This window comes from Borostomias antarcticus (assembly GCF_949987555.1).
Source record: "Borostomias antarcticus genome assembly, chromosome: 9".
In the NCBI taxonomy this organism is placed as follows: domain Eukaryota; kingdom Metazoa; phylum Chordata; class Actinopteri; order Stomiiformes; family Stomiidae; genus Borostomias; species Borostomias antarcticus.
Genome location: NC_140242.1, coordinates 20,097,508 through 20,116,966, shown reverse-complemented (window position 1 = coordinate 20,116,966; position 19,459 = coordinate 20,097,508). Strand labels below are relative to the sequence as shown.

General features: G+C 48.1%; 1 protein-coding gene across 1 annotated transcript; it reads left to right on the top strand.

Moving 5' to 3' along the window:
• Window positions 1-12,071: 12,071 nt before the first annotated feature.
• On the top strand, window positions 12,072-18,674 carry ndp (norrin cystine knot growth factor NDP; the record flags this gene model as incomplete). The annotated part of the gene is made up of 2 exons (XM_084442887.1): window positions 12,072-12,260; window positions 18,450-18,674. The coding sequence occupies 2 exons, from the start codon at window positions 12,072-12,074 to the stop codon at window positions 18,672-18,674; spliced, it is 414 nt and encodes a 137-aa protein (XP_084299013.1).
• Window positions 18,675-19,459: the final 785 nt, after the last annotated feature.

Here is a 19,459-nt window from a genome sequence, read left to right as displayed (position 1 = left end):
CACTTCATCATGCTGACCTGTGTGTGTATTTATTTTGACCCCAGATAAACCCTGATGACCAGTTACAGGGCCGTTGTTTAGCGGTGAAAGGTGATGATGATTATAAGGGCCCACAAGCAAGCAGGGCCCACAAAAAAAAAGGTCCCTCTTTCTATGACGAAATTATTCTGCATGTAGATCAGTCACTAATGCTGCATCAGAATTCAAATTATGCCACAAATAATGCAATACAGATGAAAAAACTTTTAATTTCCTGAGCAATATCCCCCTTCTTAAATGGTTTAGTCAATGCCATGGTTCACGCTGGCAAGTCTCACCTCTTTTGACATTAACGTCACCAGCTGGCTGTCAAATACTAGCACTAATAGCCTAACGTTAAATCATAAACATCAAGCCCATACATAAAACCGGGCACCAGAAAAGAGTGGAGAGAGAGGCCAGGGGAAAGGCAGCAGTGCGGGAGCCCAGCATATAAGCAATTTTTTCCACAAGAAAGGTGAGAGTAGCTATGTTGCTAGGTGAGACGGTCGGTAAGTTGCCCGCGGTCTCACATTAACCATGACAACGAGAGCCGTTAGCCTAGTGTGTGAAGAAAGTGCTAAGCTAGGTAGCTAACACTAGTAAGCTTACATTCTGGTAACAACTCGATCTGGTTAGCTAGCTGCTAGCTAACGTTAGCTACCATTAACTAGACAGCTAGCTACAGTTCTAGCAACCAGCCAACTACCGTTCTGGTAAGCTAGCTGCTAGATAACGTTAGCTACCATTAACTAGACAGCTAGCTACAGTGCTAGCAACCAGCCAACTACTGTTCTGGTAAGCTAGCTGCTAGATAACGTTAGCTACCATTAACTAGACAGCTACTACAGTTCTAATATTAATACAAATCCAGTAGTAGCAGCAGCCAGGACACATGTTTCCATTCTTATGAATGCTTAAATTATAATGTGCTATGCTAGCCAGCCGGTCCTGTTGACATGTCTTTTTAAAACCTTTATTTGCACAGAATCAGCTGTGGCCCCCTTCTCTAGACACCCACTCCCAGCCCCCAGAAGATGCTTTAGAATCTAAAGTTTAGATGATGAGTGAGTGGTAGACACTGGTTGGCTATTAAACTTATTACTAAACTACTGTACTGCTATGAATAGCAAAACGTAGATGTAAGTTAACCCAGGTTAAGATAGCCTACATATGAAACAGTTACATTACATAAAGAAATTCATGGCCAATAAATAAATAAATAGTGTTAAGTTAATTGATAGAAATTAATATAGAGTTGATTTCTTTGTAAAACCTTTATGTCCTGCTACTCACAGAATCAGCTGTGGCCTCGTCTGACCTAGACACCCACCCCCAGCCCCCAGAAGATGCTTTAGATGGTGAGTGAGTGAGGTAGACACTGGTTGGCTAGTTAAACTTATTACTGAACTAATGTACTGAATAGCAACATGTAGATGTAATCCAGGTTAAGATAGCCTACATATGAAACAGTTACATTACATAAAGAAATTAATGGTTAATAACTAAATAAATAGTGATGTTAATTCATAGAAATTCATATAGAGTTGATTTCAGTTTAAATGCTGATTTGTTCAGTTTATTTTTTATTTTATTTTAGAGAGGGTATGAGACAGATTTGCTCTTGAAATAAGAGAGGTGTTTATTAGCCAATCAACAGCCGCCTAGCCAGCTTCCTGAAAACTCTATCCAGTGCTACATAGATTTATTCCCAAGTCTTAAGAAGACATTCTTCTGTTCTTACTGTTTACAGAGCTAGCCAGTCAGAAACAGAGAGTGAAGGGAGTGAAGAGGCTCAGAGTTCCAGTCATGAAACTGCTACAGACAGGGACAGTCCAAGCACAGTAATACACAATGCATAATTTATGTATATAATTATACCCAGTATCTATGGAGAGGTTAATTTGAAAAAGAACAAAGAGAAACAGAAAAATAAATACAAAATGATACATAATAAAAAATTCAAAAATAAATCAAAAGGGGTTGAAAAAAGTGGTGACGAAAAGTTGGAGGGGTAGGGGCCCACACCAATATTCTTTAAGGGGGCCCAGAATTCCTAGCAACGGCCCTGACCAGTTAGCAACGTCTCCTTACTCGAGCAGGAATGTGTTCCTGATAAATGGAACCGCTGACCACACACACACGCGCACGCACACACACACACACACACACACACACAGTATCCTGTCCACCAAGAACACTACGATAGAACCACAACACGTTCAGACAAACACAGTGCTGTTTCCACCCATGTCTGGGTCCTGCAGGCTTATGGCAGACTGGAGGGTTGAACATCTTCACACAGGTTCACCACTCTAATTGTCTGCTGTTGTATTCCTACTTATGTGTTTGTGTGCGTGTGTGTGTGTGCGTGTGTGTGCGTGTGTGTGTGTGTGTGTGTGCGCTAAGGTAAACAGATATGGTCATCCCAGTTCTGGGGCTTATGGACGGGTCTTAACGGTTGATGTGTGGGATCAGGGACTGGGCTCATATCAAAGCAAGGTTAACACCTCATCACCACCAGCTCTGCTGAGGGCACCTATAGCAAACCAGGCGTGAAGACACACACATGCACCCAATGCACACACATACAGTACACACACACCCAATTGCAGACAGGCGCACACACTCTCCCCCCGCCCCCCCCCCCCACACCCAATACACACCCACCCAAATGCAGACACAGGCATACACACAAGCACATGCATGCACACACTGATCCTCCCTTCCATGTGTCCTTTCCCACAAAAACACGTACAGACACAAAGGACCTTCAGAGAAACCGCTCTCACTCTCTCACACACACACACACACACACGCAAACACACGCATGCACACACACGCACACACATACACACACACGCGCGCGCGCGCACACACGCTTACGCCAAGGTTATTATAGTTAACGAAAACTAACTATAAAACTAGGTGTGAAAAAACATTTTAGTTAACTGAAATAAAAAATAAAAACTAGACTTTACAAAAAAATGAAAACTAAGACGGTTTTGTGTGTTTACAACTCTAACTAAAATAAACTAAAATTATAGAGAAAATGTCCTTAGTTTTAGTCTTATTCATTGCATACATAAGCCTAGTATTTTGGGTGGATATGAAATCTATCCTCCATTTTTCCTTTAGCTGTGCCCTGTGCAGAAGAAACCTGCACCAGATGGTTTGTTTTGCATGGAGTGAAAGAACGTGAGCTCGCGAGATCAGGATAGTCTCACGAGGCTAGCGCAGAAGAAAAAAAAAAACTAACCCTAACCCCACACTAAAACTAATACTGAAAATAATAAAAACTGAACTAAAACTAGACATTAAAAATATATATTTTTTTTTAAAGGTGCTCTGTTCGATTTACAGCACAAAAATCCAATATATGCAATAAATAGGTCCAGGGGAGTCATAACTATCTGTACAGAAAATATAGCCAACGGTGTAGTGCCTGTGGAGCAAATGCAGAATTTATTTTTATTATGAGCGAAGCCGGCCCGGCGCTGTGCCCCACCCCCTGAACGGCACCGTATATACGAGAGGGACAGCGTCATCTTGATGGACGTTTGAGACATGGCCATTGGGAATAGGCCTATATAGCTAACGTTAGCTGAACATGGCTGAGAGAAGTTATAGTCTGGGAGCAAAGACACCACGGTCTTCGGCTAGAGTCAGAGAAAAGAAGATCACGTACACAAATCAGTATTGGGCTGGCTTTTACTATCTGGAGAGAGGTTGGAGCTACTTTGGGCATCAAAAGTGACTCAGAGCTCGCCTTTCTTCTCCTCGACGCGTAAGTAGCTAAATTCAGGTTCATAAACAACGTTAGCCAGTTACTGTAACGTTACTGACGTTGTCCAACATGGTTCTCAAAATTTGCTGTTGAATTATTTCAACTGACTAGCGAAGATGCGGCTGGGGGGGTGGGGGAGCATATCCTTATATGGATTGAAAACGCCCACTTGTTTATATCTGATACGCTGCACCACTGCCCCATCTAGTGGTCGAAAAAAGAAAAGAGAAATCGAACTGAGCACCTTTAACTAGCAAGCCTGCTTTAAAAACGAATTAAAACTAAACTGAAAACAAAAAGTTAAAACAATATAAAAATAAAAACTAATGAAAAAAGCCAAACTTGTATGACCTTGGCACACGCACACATGCACACACACACACATACACACACACACACACACACACACACACACACACACACACACACACAGACACACACGTGCGGTATACACACACACCAATGTTTCTGAGAAGTCTAAATTGTAAAGCTAACATTAGCTTAGCCTGGGCTCACATGGGCTCGTGCCATTGGCTGCACACCAGCCCCAGATCTGCACTGTTTGTCTTATCTGCAGTGGACGGGATATATTTAGTGAGGAGCTTAGCTTTTAGGAGGCTGGCGCGTGGGGGGTGAGGTGAGAGAGAGCGCGAGTGTGATCATGTGTATGTATGTATGTATGTGTGTGTGTGTGTGTGTGTGTGTGTGTGTGTGTGCGCGTGCGTGCGTGTGTGTATGTGTGTGTGTGTTTGGGAGGGTTGGCGTCAGCACCCAGTGGCAGAGCTTGGCACGCAGCATGCCACGCTCCATGTGTGTGTGTGTGTGTGTGTGTGAATGGGGGGGACAGGAGAAAGGTCTGTGTGTCCGTACACCCCCCCGCCCCCCCAGCCTGGAATCTGCCCTCTAGTTTATTAAAAGCTGCTGAAACAATGGAGGCAGGAGAGGTGGAGAGGAGAGGAGGAGAAGAGGAGGGGAGGAGGAGAGGAGAGAGGAAAGAAGGGGGCAGGAGAGGTGGGAGGAGGGGAGGAAGGAGAAGAAAGAAGGAGAGGAGGGTAGGAGGAGAGGAGAGAGGAAAGAAGGGGGTAGGGGAGGTGGGAGGAAGGAGAAGAAAGAGAAGGAGGTAGAGAGAAGGAGAGGAAGGATGAGGGGAGGATGAAGCAGGGGAGGAAGAGAGGGAAGAGAAGGAGAGGAGTGGAACAGAAAACAATGATTGGGCATGATGCTGCATAATGGACAGAACGAGGGAGGGAGAGAAGAGGAGGAGAGGAGGAAAGGAGGAGAAGAAGAGGAGAGGAGGAGGAGGAGGACGGGATGGGACGGGCCAAAGGATGGAAGGAGGAAGAAGGGTGAAACTACATTATATGCAGAGAAAGGAATGGAGCGATGGGATAGCTAGATTAGATTTAGATTGATTCAGAGTAGATTTAGATACATTTTTGTTAGTTCTATGCTTTGGCAATATTTACATACTGTGTATTTGTGTGTGTGTGTGTGTGTGTGTGTGTGTATGCGTGTGGGAATGCGTGTGTGTATGCATCTATGCGTGTGTGTGTTTGTGTGTGTGTGCATGTGTGTGTGTGTGTGTTTATGTGTGCGTGCATGCGTGTGTGTGTGTGTGTGTGTTAGCGCGCATGTGTGTGTATGTGTGGGTAGGCGGGTATTTATACATGTGTCCCACTGACAACAACACCTAAGGTGAAGCTAAACCGGGCAGGGATATCAGACATGCTGGTCTCTCCAGTAGACACGCTGGAACGTCCAGGGGCCGCCGGGCACTACTCTCACCAGTTGATCTCCAAACAGAGGTGTGTGTTCTGTCTTCACCCCAGAAACAACACACCAATGTTAGAGTAAAGGTGCCAAAACCCATGTGATGTCTAGTATGACATAACCCCGTTTATGTAACCCTTAAAGAGCCTTTATGAAGGCCTGATGCAAAGTGGGACCCTATATTTGTCATAGACCAGTCACCTCAGAAGTCCAATCCTGATTTGAATAGACATGGTTGATCTAGCAGTTGTACACCTATGTCTAGACTGTAGCCATATTTCAATATTTCAGTCCAATTACCTTGGACTTAGGGGCTGGCTTTACCCTACGAATTCCAGCTCCATGTCTACAGGAGCTGTAGGAGGTCTGTGTGTGTGTGTGTGTGTGTGTGTGTGCGTGTGTGTGTGTGTGTGTATAGCTGCTTACCTCTCCCAACCAAGCAAGCATGGGAAACCAACAGTGGTGTATCTCCAGTCTACAAACTAAAGCCCCTCTCTAACCCTTAATTCTGTCTGTGGCCCCAAAGCCTGGGACCAGGGAGCTCCCGTCATGTTTGGCTACAGGCAGGGATTCTGTTGTAATTATGTGGGGATATCTTAACTTTCCAACTCCCACCATATTTATTGTGGTTATTTATAGTGTGAGAGATTTGTGGGTCCCAGCATACTGTATGTGAGCCGCCTTGAGCGTTCCTTCAGTGTGTGGGTGTGTGTGTGTGTGTATGTGTGTGTGTGTGTGCGTGTGTCTGCATGGGTGTGTGTGTCTGCGTGGGTGTGTGTGTCTGTGTGTGTGCATGCACCTCCCATAGTTAAGGAGCCCTCAGGGCTTGACTGAAATCCCTTAAACCCTAAAATAGGCGTCTTTGCACAACAATTATTCCCGGGGTCTGTTGGGGTGACAGCCAGGTGGACCGCCCTACAGCGAGACGGATTTGGGACTTACGATGATGCACATTAACTCTGAATGAGCTCTGTTAGCCTACACAGTGTCCGGGTTTATGTAAGGTCTTCAGGCTCTGTGTCCTCTGACCAGCACCAGTCGTAGGAGAGTAGGAGAGAGATGTTCCTCGACCCCGATCCAAAGTCAGGTTCCTCTGCTCCCTGACGGTCAAACTTCGAATCAGGGACGGACAACTGGTCCCCGCTCTGCCTGAGGGGGACTTCTTTATCGACTGCAGGGTCTCTGCGCTAGCATAGCTCTAGAGGGGTGAGATCCTCGTCTCGGAGGGTAAACGGGTGGCCAGGAGAATGCCTGATGGAAAGTCTCTTGTTTTGTGTGTACTGTATGTTGTCCAGGTCCTGGATGGTGCGAGTGAGTGTGTGTGCGCCTGGTGGGTTGCGAGGAGAACCATGAGGTCTCAGATACCTCCTCCACAACTCCTGGACGGACACACACACACACTTGTCCTGGGTATAGTAGGAATGATATACAGTAGGCGACCAGAGTTAGAACTCCTTGAACTAACCCCCCTTCCCTCCACCCACCAGACCAAACTCCCTTTTTAGAAACCTCTTTGCCCACTTAGTGGGACATGGTCTGGATAAGGAGAGCTCCTTCCTGGGGCATGTATCTTAAGTGCCTCCACACAGCCCTCAACCTCGCCCCCCCGTCCCACTTGACCTACCCCGGGGCAGGGCTCCTTGGTTGGGGCGGAGACTGAGTGTGAGTGGGCCAAGGTCTGGAGCTGATCCACACCAACCTGGATAATCGCACACATTCCTCATGACGACTTGTTTTTCGGGGTGGTACTTTCCCAGACTAGGTGGAAACGCCTCGGCACTCCTCGAAATCAATCTTTCATGTGTTTTTCACAGAGGTAACACGCTTGACTGCTCTCTAAAATCGAAAAATCTTCTAGAAGGAAAGTTAAAGTTTCCTAAATAAACATATCAGGAGGGACAGTGGAAGTCTGGCAGTGCTGCAGCTCTCCTATAAAAGACCAAAAAATAAAGTTGTTTACTTTAATAAAACTGAAATTACTGGTGGAATTCAACATGAATGACCTGATTGTTTGTACAGTATGAGAGCTTGTTGCCAGTAGAGCTGCTTGGTGAAAAGTGAAGTGAGGGAGGGAGGTGACACAGCTGTGGTCCAACACTCCCACCCTAACACACGTACTGTACAACATACCCCAAACCCCCATACAACCTACCCCATACCCCCATACAACATACCCCAAACCCCCATACAACATATCCCAAACCCCCATACAACATACCCCAAACCCCCATACAACATACCCCAAACCCCCATACAACATATCCCAAACCCCCATACAACATACCCCATACCCCCATACAACATACCCCAAACTAGAGGTCTTCTTGGGTCTAAAATGTGGACCCGAAACTGAGATGGACCCAAGACATTCGTTCTGAGATCTGACTAAATCCGATCATTTAAAAAAAAATATGTACAGTATACCGGACCCGATTTTGTCCGAGAGCAGGAGTAGGACAGAGACCCGAGACCCGAGTCGGATCTGGTATTTTACGGATCCGACAGGCAGTAGTAGCAAGTAGCAGTAGCATTAATCGCTTAGGCTGTCACGGCTGTTGGCTTGCATGCTATTGCATCACAGTTGGATGGAATTGTGATTTATCCTCTCAATCTCGACAGGATCAATCGCCGTTTTGTCAGGCTGTGATGTGGCAGCATGGAAATGAAACGGCCGTAAATAAATAAGGCTACACAAAGCTGCCGCTAGGTTTGACCTTTATATTCATTTTCTTTCAGCTTATTTTTTCACAAGGTAGGCTACTGGTGGTGGCTGCTGTGTCTCCGCTCGCGTCGCGTCTGCGGTCTCACTGAATTCGCGTCATGCGTTTCTCTCGGGTATTACGCATAATGATAAACAGACCCGGGACCCGAGGTAATAGAATCGGATCCACCCGAATCCAATTGACCATAATAAAAGCGTGGAAATGTGGACCCGGACCCGTACGGGTCCTCTCGGATTTACCCGACCCGTGAAGACCTCTACCCCAAACCCCCATATAACATACCCCATACCCCCATACAACATACCCCAAACCCCCATACAACATACCCCAAACCCCAATACAACATACCCCAAACCCCCATATAACATACCCCATACCCCCATACAACATATCCCAAACCCCCATACAACATATGTGTGTGGAGGCGTGTGACTCGTCCTGTACCCATGTGTGTGTGTATGTGTGTGTGTGTGTGGAGGCGTGGCCACAGTCTGCAGGGGGCCACAGTGTGGGGGTTGTTGTTGTCTGAGGTGAGGGAAACACAGGGAATGACGGAAGAAAAGAGGAGAGGAGGGGGAGAAAGAGGGGGGAGAAGGAGGGGGAAAAGGAGGGGGGAGGGGGGGGGGGCTCCAGATGGTGTTTGTGGACACCCAGGGTTCTATAAATCTGCGTCCAGGGGCAGGTGTCAGAGAGCTGAGGAAGAGGAGTGGAGGGAACGGCCCCTTACCCTGGCCTGCCCTCTGCCCTCCGGAGCCTCCGCGACGACGCCCACACAGGAGGAAACACAGCCACATGGACACACACACACAGACTCACACACACACACACACACACTCACACACACACACACACACACGTGAACCAACTCTGACTAGTGTGGCATTGATTTGGGGATGTAGAGGTCTTCCCCTTGCACTGGCGCAAGCACACACACACACACACAGACACACACGCACACACTCAAACCCTAAACCCTCTGTATATTGTTCTAGAAGCCCCAATTACCCAGAGCTAGCTGCCATGCCAGTCATGACTATGGGCTGATATCAGCAGCGCTCACAGCCAGTGTGTGCGTGTGTGTGTGTGTGTGTGTGTGTGTGTGTTGGCCAATAGTAGCTGGGTCTGTGGGGATCGTGTAAAGAGGGATGTCCCGGTGCTGACACCATGGGGCCAGTACATGTCTGTCTCCCCCCTGTCTCTGCTCCCTCACCTCTCCCCTCTTTCTCTCTCTCTCTCTCTCTCTCTCTCTCTCTCTCTCTCCCTCCCTCTCTCTCTCTCTCTCTCTCTCTCTCTCTCTCTCTCTCCCTCCCTCTCTCTCTCTCTCTCTCCCTCTCTCTCTCTCTCTCTCTCTCTCTCTCTGGTACATCGCTGGTGTCTGGTTACAGCAGTTTCAGTTGGCTGACAGGTGCCAGCCTAGCGATGCCAGGCTCTCCTCTGCTGATCTGTGGTGATTGACTCTGTGTCTCAATGAGATTACCTGTCTAAATAAAGCTTAAATAAAAATAAAATGATAATAAAACCTATGTGGCACAGTGCTGGCAGCTAACAGGCAATGATGACCCTCAAAGTGGTCTATGTTTATCTTGAATGGGTTGCGGTCAGCTAGATTGAATTTGCTGTAGCGCTGCGGCTGCCAATGTCACTTGTTCTCACAGGCCGCATCACTGGCCATGACTGTGACGGACCTGTCATTCCACTTCCTGTCCTCTAGACAAATGTACGTATTGTAAGTCGCTTCGGATGAATAAAAGTGTAAAAATGTACTACTGAATTCATAGAAATGTTCTCTACGGTGTGTCATGCATGTTCACGGTTGTACAGTAATTGTGTCCACAAGCCCTCCGAGATGATAATGATGATGATGAGGTATCATCTGCTGCTGTTGCTATGGCAATGGCTGCATTGTGCTGTTTGTGTGCGCGTGTGTGTGTGTGCACACGCTCGTGTCTGTGTGTGTGTGCGTGTGTGCGCGCGTGCATGTGTGCGGCGTGTGTGTGCGCGTGTGTGTGTGTGCGGCGTGCAGTCTACATAGACTGTGTAAACCCTGGCCGACACGTCGACCGGACCAGCTAAATATCTCAGGGTCTATTTATTTTAACAAGCCAATTGATACTTCAGTTTCTCACAGGAGGAATGTTAAAGTTAAATTACCCCCCCCCCCCCCCACCCCCGAAACAAAAACACTGGAGATGGAGGGATGGAGAGGAGAGAAGGAGGGATGGAGGGGGGAGGGAGGAGAGGGGGGGAGGGGAGGAGGAAAGGGTTTGAAATTAGCCCGGTGCTGTCCGTGACTTCGGTGCGAACGAGGAAACGCGAGCGGCGCGGAGGATGAAGACTGATGTCTGAGGCGGAGTTTTGGACGTCTCGTTTTATAAATGAATCATTTCCTCTGGATAAATCAAGCCCTGGGGTGTAGTTACAGACACAGAGCAACTAGCCATGAGGGTCACACATGCACACACTCACTCACACACACACACACACACACACACACACACACACACACACACACACACACACACACACACACACACACACACACTCAAACACACACCTTTCCACCTTTTTCCTCATCTCAGAATCCTTATTGGCCAACCTGCCTAAGTGACTGGGACTGCGGTCGGCACGCAAACACTCACGAACACGAACGGCAACTGTCAGGAGGACGATAAACCCGGAGAGCGAGCCACGTAACCGAAACACATCAACGCCGCTCCGCCTGTGGTCATGAGAGGTTTTGTTGAGAGAGAGAGAGAGATATTTGTTTTAATGAAAAGGTCTCTCTTTGGGGAAGGGAGAGAGAGACAGAGAGAGAAAAGACTGGCTGGCTGGAGGCTGTTTGTGTCTGGTTTAGGTTTCACCTCAGTGTAATAAAAGCACTGGGTTTAAGGTGTGTGTGTGTGTGTGTGTGTGTGTGTGTGTGTGTGTGTGTGTGTGTGTGTGTGTGTGTGTGTGTGTGTGTGTGTGTGTGTGTGTGTGTGTGTGCGTGCGTGCGTGCGTGTGTGTAATTGGCATGGTAATTTGGGCTGAGGCAGTAGGACTGTGAGAACAACAAAACAGTGCCCTGCCAAGCTGAGCCATGCCATACACTCACCCGCCCCCCCCCCCACACACACACACACACACACACACACACGACCCTGGCATCAGACCCTCAACGGTAAATCCTCTTAACTGACTGGCACCCATACAAGTGCTCCTCTATTGCCAAAACACACACGCGCACACACACACACACACACACACACAGACAGTAAGCGTCTCCACCCTCACCTTGTTTCACCTGTCCCACGCATCCTCCTGATCACTTCTCCATCTCTCTCTCTCTCTCTTTCTCTCTCACACACACACACACACATACACACACACACTTCATCTATCCACGTTTTTTCCCTCTAACCCTTCAGTCTCTCCTTTCCTGTCGTCCGCCCCCCCAGATCCAGACAGGGGGACATGAGGGACATGGAGTGGCCCAGAGACCGGAGCCCCAGCCCTGCCTGCACAGCCCGCGCCTACGCCCCCGGACCAGCCAGCCCCTCCCCCACCAGCGCCGCCGGGCCCGGGATAGCAGCCCCGCCTCCACGCCACTGAACACGCAGACAGACAGAGAGAGAAAGAGAGACAGAGAGAGGAGAACGAGCGTCTCTCACAGTGAATAGAAAGAGAGAGAGAGAGAGGGAAGAAATAGAAGGGGAATAAAGAGAGAGAGCAAGCATCTCTCGTCCTTTCTTCCGTCCCTCGCCCCCTGGCCGTGGTTCCCGTACCCCGGCGCCATGAGGCTCCGCCCCCCGTCCGGCCTGGTGCTGGTCCTGGTCTTCGGCCCCCTGGTGGCCATGGTGCAGTCTGCCAGCAACAAGGCCGACAGCGGACACCCGCGCCTGGGAGACACGGACCCCGAGCGCTGCATGAGACACCACTTTGTGGATACCATCACACACCCCATCTACAAGTGCAACTCCAAGGTGAGAGTCTGTGTGTGTGTGTCTCTCTCTCTCTCTCTCTCTCTCTCTTTCTCTCTCTCTCTCTGTTACACACACACACACACACACAGTGTAAGGCGAGCTAGTCTTCCTCCCACAGCCTTGCTGTTAACAAGTAGTGTAACATAACAGGTCCAGGGCTGGTCCACCTGAATAACTAGATTCCAAATATCAGAGCAGAGATCTGGTCCAAACCAGACCTCCTCTGTATCAACCCGGACTGGTCTCTCTCTCTCTCTCTCTCTCTCTGTCTCTCGCTCCCTCTCTCTCTCTGTCTTTCTCTCTCTCTCCCTCTCTTGCTCCCTCTCTCTCTTTCTCCCCCCTCCCTCTCACCCATTTCTCTCTCTCTCTCCCCCTCTCCCTCTTTTTCTCTCTCTCCCTCTCTTTCTCTCTCTCCGACCGTGAGTTCCTCACATCAGCCAAAAATAAGCCCCAACAGAGCGCAGAAAATGTCTGCAGTGTGGTGGCCCATATCCAGCACCCCCCCCCCCCCCCACACACACACACACACACACACACGTGCACACACACCCATGCACGCACACACAGACACACACACACACACACACACACAGCAGCAGCAGCAGCATGACTCACCAAAATGACAGCAAAGGGTCAATGAGATAGAGGAGAAAGACAGTGAGAAAGAAATGCAAACTATGGGCTGACATCACTTCCTTATTCCCAGCATCCTCTCCTCTCCATCAGATACCTCCACGCCTCACGGCGAAGGGCAGTCGGCGAGGGGGCGGAGCCTGTAGACCAGATCAGACTCTTTTACTCGTCACATGTACAGTCACAGTGAATTGTTGCTGCCGTCTCCGAGATATGCTCATTACAGATAAACCCCAATACTCGATTTACAAATTACAAATGTACCAATCTATACAGTATCAAGATACTGTAAGATACCAGTATGGAGGGATTATGTACATGCTATATGTATATGAATAACCCAGGGAGGAGGGGGGGCATGGGTGTGTTATGTAAAAACTGTAGCTATAATAAATAATCCCGGGGGTGAGATATACTGTCATCTGCATTTACATGTACGGTATAGTGATATTATATACACTAGATATTCTGACCCACTAGATATAGTGGCACTGTATACATTAGAGAGAGTCATTCAGGTGCTGGTGATGGCTTGGGCAGAGAAGCCCTTCCTGAGTATCTCTCCGTTCGTCATGGACGGTGACGGCCAGCGTAGAGATGGAGTGATAGTCGCAGTCAGTCGGTCACTGCTGCAAACGAGTGGAACCGATCCCGTCAGACGTTTTTTGGTTCTCTCTTACTCCTTTCTCCCAACCTTCCCTCTCTTCTCAGGGAAAATATCTATCTATCTATCTATCTATCTATCTATCTATCTATCTATCTATCTATCTATCTATCTATCTATCTATCTATCTATCTATCTATCTATCTATCTATCTATCTATCTGTGCTGGGGTGGCTCATTGTAGGGTCGGCGGTTTTAATCCCAGCTCCTCCTGTCCACATGTCGAAGTGTCCTTCGGTGAGACACTGAGCCCCAAATTGCTCCCAATGAACAGGCTAGCACCTTGCATGCCAGCTGCCGCCATTGGTGTGTGGTGAATGTGTGTGTGAATGGGTGAATGAGAGGCCATTGTAAAGCACTTAGGATAAAAGCGCTATATAAGTGCAGTCCATTTATTATCTATCTATCCATCTATCCATCTATCCATCTATCCATCCATCCATCCATCCATCCATCCATCCATCCATCCATCCATCCATCCATCCATCCATCCATCCATCCATCCATCCATCCATCCATCCATCCATCTTTGCATGTCCAGTGCATATTAATGAACATTTAAAATCTAAAAATAGGCCAGATTTAGCCACCAGGCTAATTTTCATCTGTTGTCCCTTGGCAGGTTGATGACAAAAAAGATTAAACAAAGAGAAAGAAAAAAACATCAAGTTGACCCCACAGAAGTCATCACAAACACCCATCCTCAGTACATGAAATAAGGCAGAGTAGCCTACCTGACCTGAGACTCACTCTACACAATAATAAACTCGTACACATAAAATACAGACAGCACATTCAGAGAATTAAGATACATTATGTGAGCAGTTTTGATTTTCTAGTAGCAAGATTTTTAAATGTTTGTCAAGGTTGGTAGTTCCCGTATAACGTTTGGTATCATGTTCCAGGTCTGCGAAGCTCGATATGAAAACACTGACTGTCCAAAGGCTTTTTCTGAATGGGACTGAACAGTCACCTCTGGAGCCACTCTAGTTCACCTGTTAGTGTTTGTCTTCATTAACTCATTTAGAGGAGGCGGGGCTAAACCAGGGAGAATTTTGTAGACCAAGGTAGAGTCCTGCATATTTCATTAAATTTTCCCATGAGAATATCATATTTCTTCAAGATGTTACATTGATGGTACATGGGGGGCTTTTTGTCTAGAGTTTTTAGAGCTTGTTTGTAGACAGTTTCTATGGGTTTCAGTGTGGTCCTACACGCCAGTGCCCACCTTGTTAAACAATAAGTCATATGTGGCATAATCATAGCATTAAAATAGGATTTGGCTGAGTCAATAGTTAAGTTATTTCTGATGTATCTAAAATTTGACAAATAAAATTTTAGTCTATTCACGGTTCTTTTCACTTGTTTTTTAAAGCAGAGCTGTGAATCGATAATGATTCCTAGATATTTAAACTCATGCACCACAAGCACATCAGGGTCTTTATCAGTACTTGCCTTTTTAGAAAAGAACATACAGACCGTCTTTGACGTATTAAGATGTAAATACACATTAAGGTCTGTCTGTCTGTCTATCTATCTGTTTGCCTGCCTACCAAGGTTATAATAGTTTTGCTTTTTTTCATTAGTTTTTATTTTTAAATGTTTTAACTTTTTGTTTTCAATTTCAATTTCAGTTTAGTTTTATTTATTTATTTTATTTTTGGAAAATGCTTAGTTTTAGTTTAGTTTTTATTAGTTTCAGTATTAGTTTGAGTTTTTTTCTTCTTCTGTGTGAGCCTTGTGAAACAAACCATCACTTCACTCCATGTGAAACAAACCATCTGGCTCACATCAGGTTACTTCTGCACAGGGATACTGCTAAAGAAAAAATGGAGGATAGATTTCATATCCACCCAAAATACTAGGCTTATGTATGAAATGAAAAAGACTAAAACTAAGGACATTTTCTCTATAATTTTTGTTTATTTTAGTTAGTTGGTCACACTTTACAATAAGGGTCACAATAAACATGAGTTAACTGTTAACTAATGCTTATTTAAGGTTAGGTTATGTTACTAATGTTAATTAATACATCAGTTAAGGTTAGGGTTAGGTGAGTTAACCTTAGTTAACATAAATAACATTAGTAAATGGTTAATAGAGACATTAGTTAACTGTTACTTAAAGCTTAATAATGCATTAACTAATGCTTATTAATGTACCCTTATTGTAAAGTGTTACCAGTTAGTTTTGTAAACACACAATACAGTTTTAGTTAGTTACCTTTTTTTTTTTGTCAAGCCTAGTTTTTATTTTTATTTCAATTAATTAAAATGTTTTTTCACACCTATTTTCAAAATTGTAGTTAGTTTTCGTTAACTATTATAACCTTGCTACCTACTGTACCTACCTTTATAGGATCTGATGGGATCAGATAGAAGAGTAATGATGTGGACAGATGGTGGGGGAGTCTGGGTTGGGTCTCCAGGCATTGTGATGTTGGTTCCAGAAGCTTGGAGTTCAGATGAACTCAGCTGGAACTGAACATCAGAACTGAAAACACTCACAGTGTGAAGCGAGCTATTACACGCCACATTGATTATAGAGGAACTGCAGGCGTTTGGATTGTACAGCAGATTAAAGTGCTTAACCCCTGCACCCAAGCACCTCTCTCTCTCTCTCTCTCTCTCTGTCAATAAAATAGAATCCACCTGCACCAAAACTCTTGCACTATTGATACAAGGCCTGGGGTAGTGTGTGTGCGTGCGTGCAGGTGTGCGTGCAGGTGTGTGTGCATGCGTGTGTGGGTGTGTGTATGTCTGTGTGTGTGTGTGTGTGTGTGTGTGTGTGTGTGTGTGTGTGTGTGTGTGTGTGTGTGTGTGTGTGTGTGTGCGTGCGCGTGTGTGCGGGGGTGTGTTTATGTGTGTGCTAGTGAAACAGACAGAAAAAGAGAGGGAGAGGATAAGCGAGAGTGTGAGAGAGACAGAGAGAGAGAGAGAAAGAGAGAGAGAGAGAGAGAGAAAGGTGGTAGGGCTCTCATCTGCTGCCCAGCTGTTGTCACCGTGCCATGTTCTCTTGGATCTCTTTCTTCTGCCCCCCACCCCTCGTTCTCGACCTCTGAAGGGGAAATTCCTCGTAGTGGGATGGTTCCTCTCCCCCTCTGGACGGTGGGTGATGTGAGGCCCTAGCAGGCAGGAGGAGACACACCCTGGTCGCCTGTCCGGGGCTCAGGGAAGGAAAGGTTGACAAGGGAGAAGAGAGAAGGGAAGGGGACGAGGAAAGGAGAGAAGGGAAGGGGATTAGGAATGGAGAGGAGACGGCGCCACAGTAGAATATTAGGACCCAGCCTCTCGTGGTCTGACCCGTGTGTGACTCCAGTCCTGTAGTCACCGCCTGTGTGTGTGTGTGTGTGTGTGTGTGTGTGTGTGTGTGTGTGTGTGTGTGTGTGTGTGTGCGTGAGTGTGTGTGTGTGTGTGGTTGTGGTTGTGGTTGTGAGAGAGAGAAAGAGAGAGAGTGTGCTGTGGTCACCACCTGTGTGTGTGTGTGTGTGTGAGAGAGAGAGAGAGAGAGACAGAGAGAGAGAGAGGGAGGGAGGGAGAGAGAGAGAGAGAGAGAGAGAGAGAGAGAGAGAGAGTGTGCTGTGGTCACCACCTGTGTGTGTGTGTTTGTGTGTACACGTGTGTGCGTGTGTGTTTGTGCGTGTGTGTGTGTGTGTGTGCGTGTGTGTGTGTGTGTGTGTGTGTGTGTGCTCCGGTGTGCCTCCCCTGGTCCCAGACGGGCTATTGTCAGACAGGGGGACGAGGCGGGTTTGGCCACAAACAGCAGCTGACAGCAGGACGTGACACAGAGGTCTGTTTAGGGAGGCGACAGGAATGTGGCGAGCCACAGAGGAACGCCGCCTCCAGCGCCCGTGGGCCGGGCCGGTAGAGCACACACACACACACACACTCCCCTGGTCAGCTGAACACACAGCGCGCTGGCTGAGTCACCGGTAGAAGGGAGTCCAGGCCAGGGAGTCTAGACTGGACTGTGGGAGGGTGTGTGAGGAGTGTGATTGTGTCTGTGTGTGAGTGTGTGTGTGAGAGTGTGAGTGTGTGTGTTTGTGTGTGTGTGTGGGGAGGGGGGGGTGTAACCCTGAGCAGTCAGAGGGATCAAAGCTATCATAAGAGGAGGGAGGCAGCAGGCCCCTCTTCTCTTCCTATCACAGTCCAGGTGCAAGGCCGGCCCGGGAGTCAGCTGCCAGCAGAACTCCCTCAGACTCCCTCTGAGACGGGACAAGACATCAATTGTCTTGCTGTGTTTCTGTTGTCAGTACCTGTTGTCTGAAAGAGCATTAGTTAATTACATTGCAGGCCAACTCATGTTAAATCTATTTCTCTTTTCTCCTCTCCTCTCCTCTCCTCCCCTCCTCTCCCCTCTTCTCCTCTCCCCTCCTCTCCCCTCCTCTCCTCTCCTCTCCTCTCCTCTCCTCTCCTCTCCTCTCCTCTCCTCTCCTCTCCTCTCCTCTCCCCTTCCCTTCCCTTCCCTTCCCTTCCCTTCCCTTCCCTTCCCTTCCCTTCCCTTCCCTTCCCTCCCCTCCTCTCCCCTCTTCTCCTCTCCTCTACCCTCCTCCCTCCATTCTCATCTCATGTCCTCTCCTCTCCCCTCCACTCTACTCCTCTTCCCTCCCCTCCTCTCCTCTGCCTTCCTCTCCTCTCCCCTCCCTCCCCCCGCTTCTCTCATCCCTCCATTCTCATCTCCTCTCCTCTCCCCTCCACTCCTTTCCCCTCATCTCCTTTCCCCCCTCCTCTCTTCTCCTCTCCTCCCCTCCTTTCCTCTCCTCTCCCCTCCTCCTCTCCTCTCACCCTCTCCCCACCCCTCCTCTCCTCTCTTCTCCACTCCCCTCCTTTCCTCTCCCCTCCCCTCATCCTCTCCTCCTCTCTCCCCTCCCCTCCTCTCCCCTCCTCTCCTAGATGGTTCTGTTGGCCCGGTGCGAGGGCCACTGCAGCCACACGTCACGCTCCGACCCGCTGATCTCGTTCAGTTCGACGCTGAAGCAGCCGTTCAAGAGCACCTGCTACTGCTGCCGGCCGCACACCTCCAAGCTGAAGGCCGTGCGTCTGCGCTGCTCGGGGGGGCTGCGCATCACCGCCACCTACAGGTACATCCTGGCCTGCGCCTGCGAAGAGTGCAGCTGAGCGCCCCCATCGAAAAACACGCAGAAGGACCGCACTACCCCCCCCCCCCTCGCCACCACCTCCAACCCTCCGCTGCCACCTGCCCCCAGGACGGACGCCCCCGCCCCCACCGCCGATGGACCGCGTTCTGTTTGTGTAGGATGACGGAACCTTGAAGGCCCGAGAACCACAGAAGCCTAGAACCCGCCCCCAAAAGTAGAACCCTAGCGCTGCTGCCTTTGAGGTTTGAGTTTGGGACAAACACACCCGCTGTTGACCTTTGACCTGAGCTTCTATGCTCACTGACCAGCCCTGGAGACGGACCACACAGGGCAGCCATATACCCCTATGGTATATCCTAGACCTATATGTAGAACCCACATAGAACTCTCACAGAACGCTCCTCCTACAGAACCCTCCTTCTGCAGTACCCTACAGTACCACGACAAGATGAAGATCCCCTTCACTGTTGTTCAGGACTCGGCATTACACATAACAGGACTGACTCTCACACACACACACACACACACACACACACACAGCGCTCATTACAAGCACCGGCAGTATACTGCCAGCTCTATTAAAATCCCAGCAGCAGTGCTGAACAACAAAACAACATGCATTATTAAAACCAGCGTGAGAGAGTGGAAGAGCAGAGAGAGTTGTGTGTGTGTGTGTGTGTGTGTGTGTGTGTGTGTGTGTGTGTGTGTGTGTGTGTGTGTGTGTGTGTGTGAGAGAGAGAGAGAGAGAGAGAGAGTAGAATACCAAGCCTATGAAGTACTTACATCTATGGACCTGCACCTGCA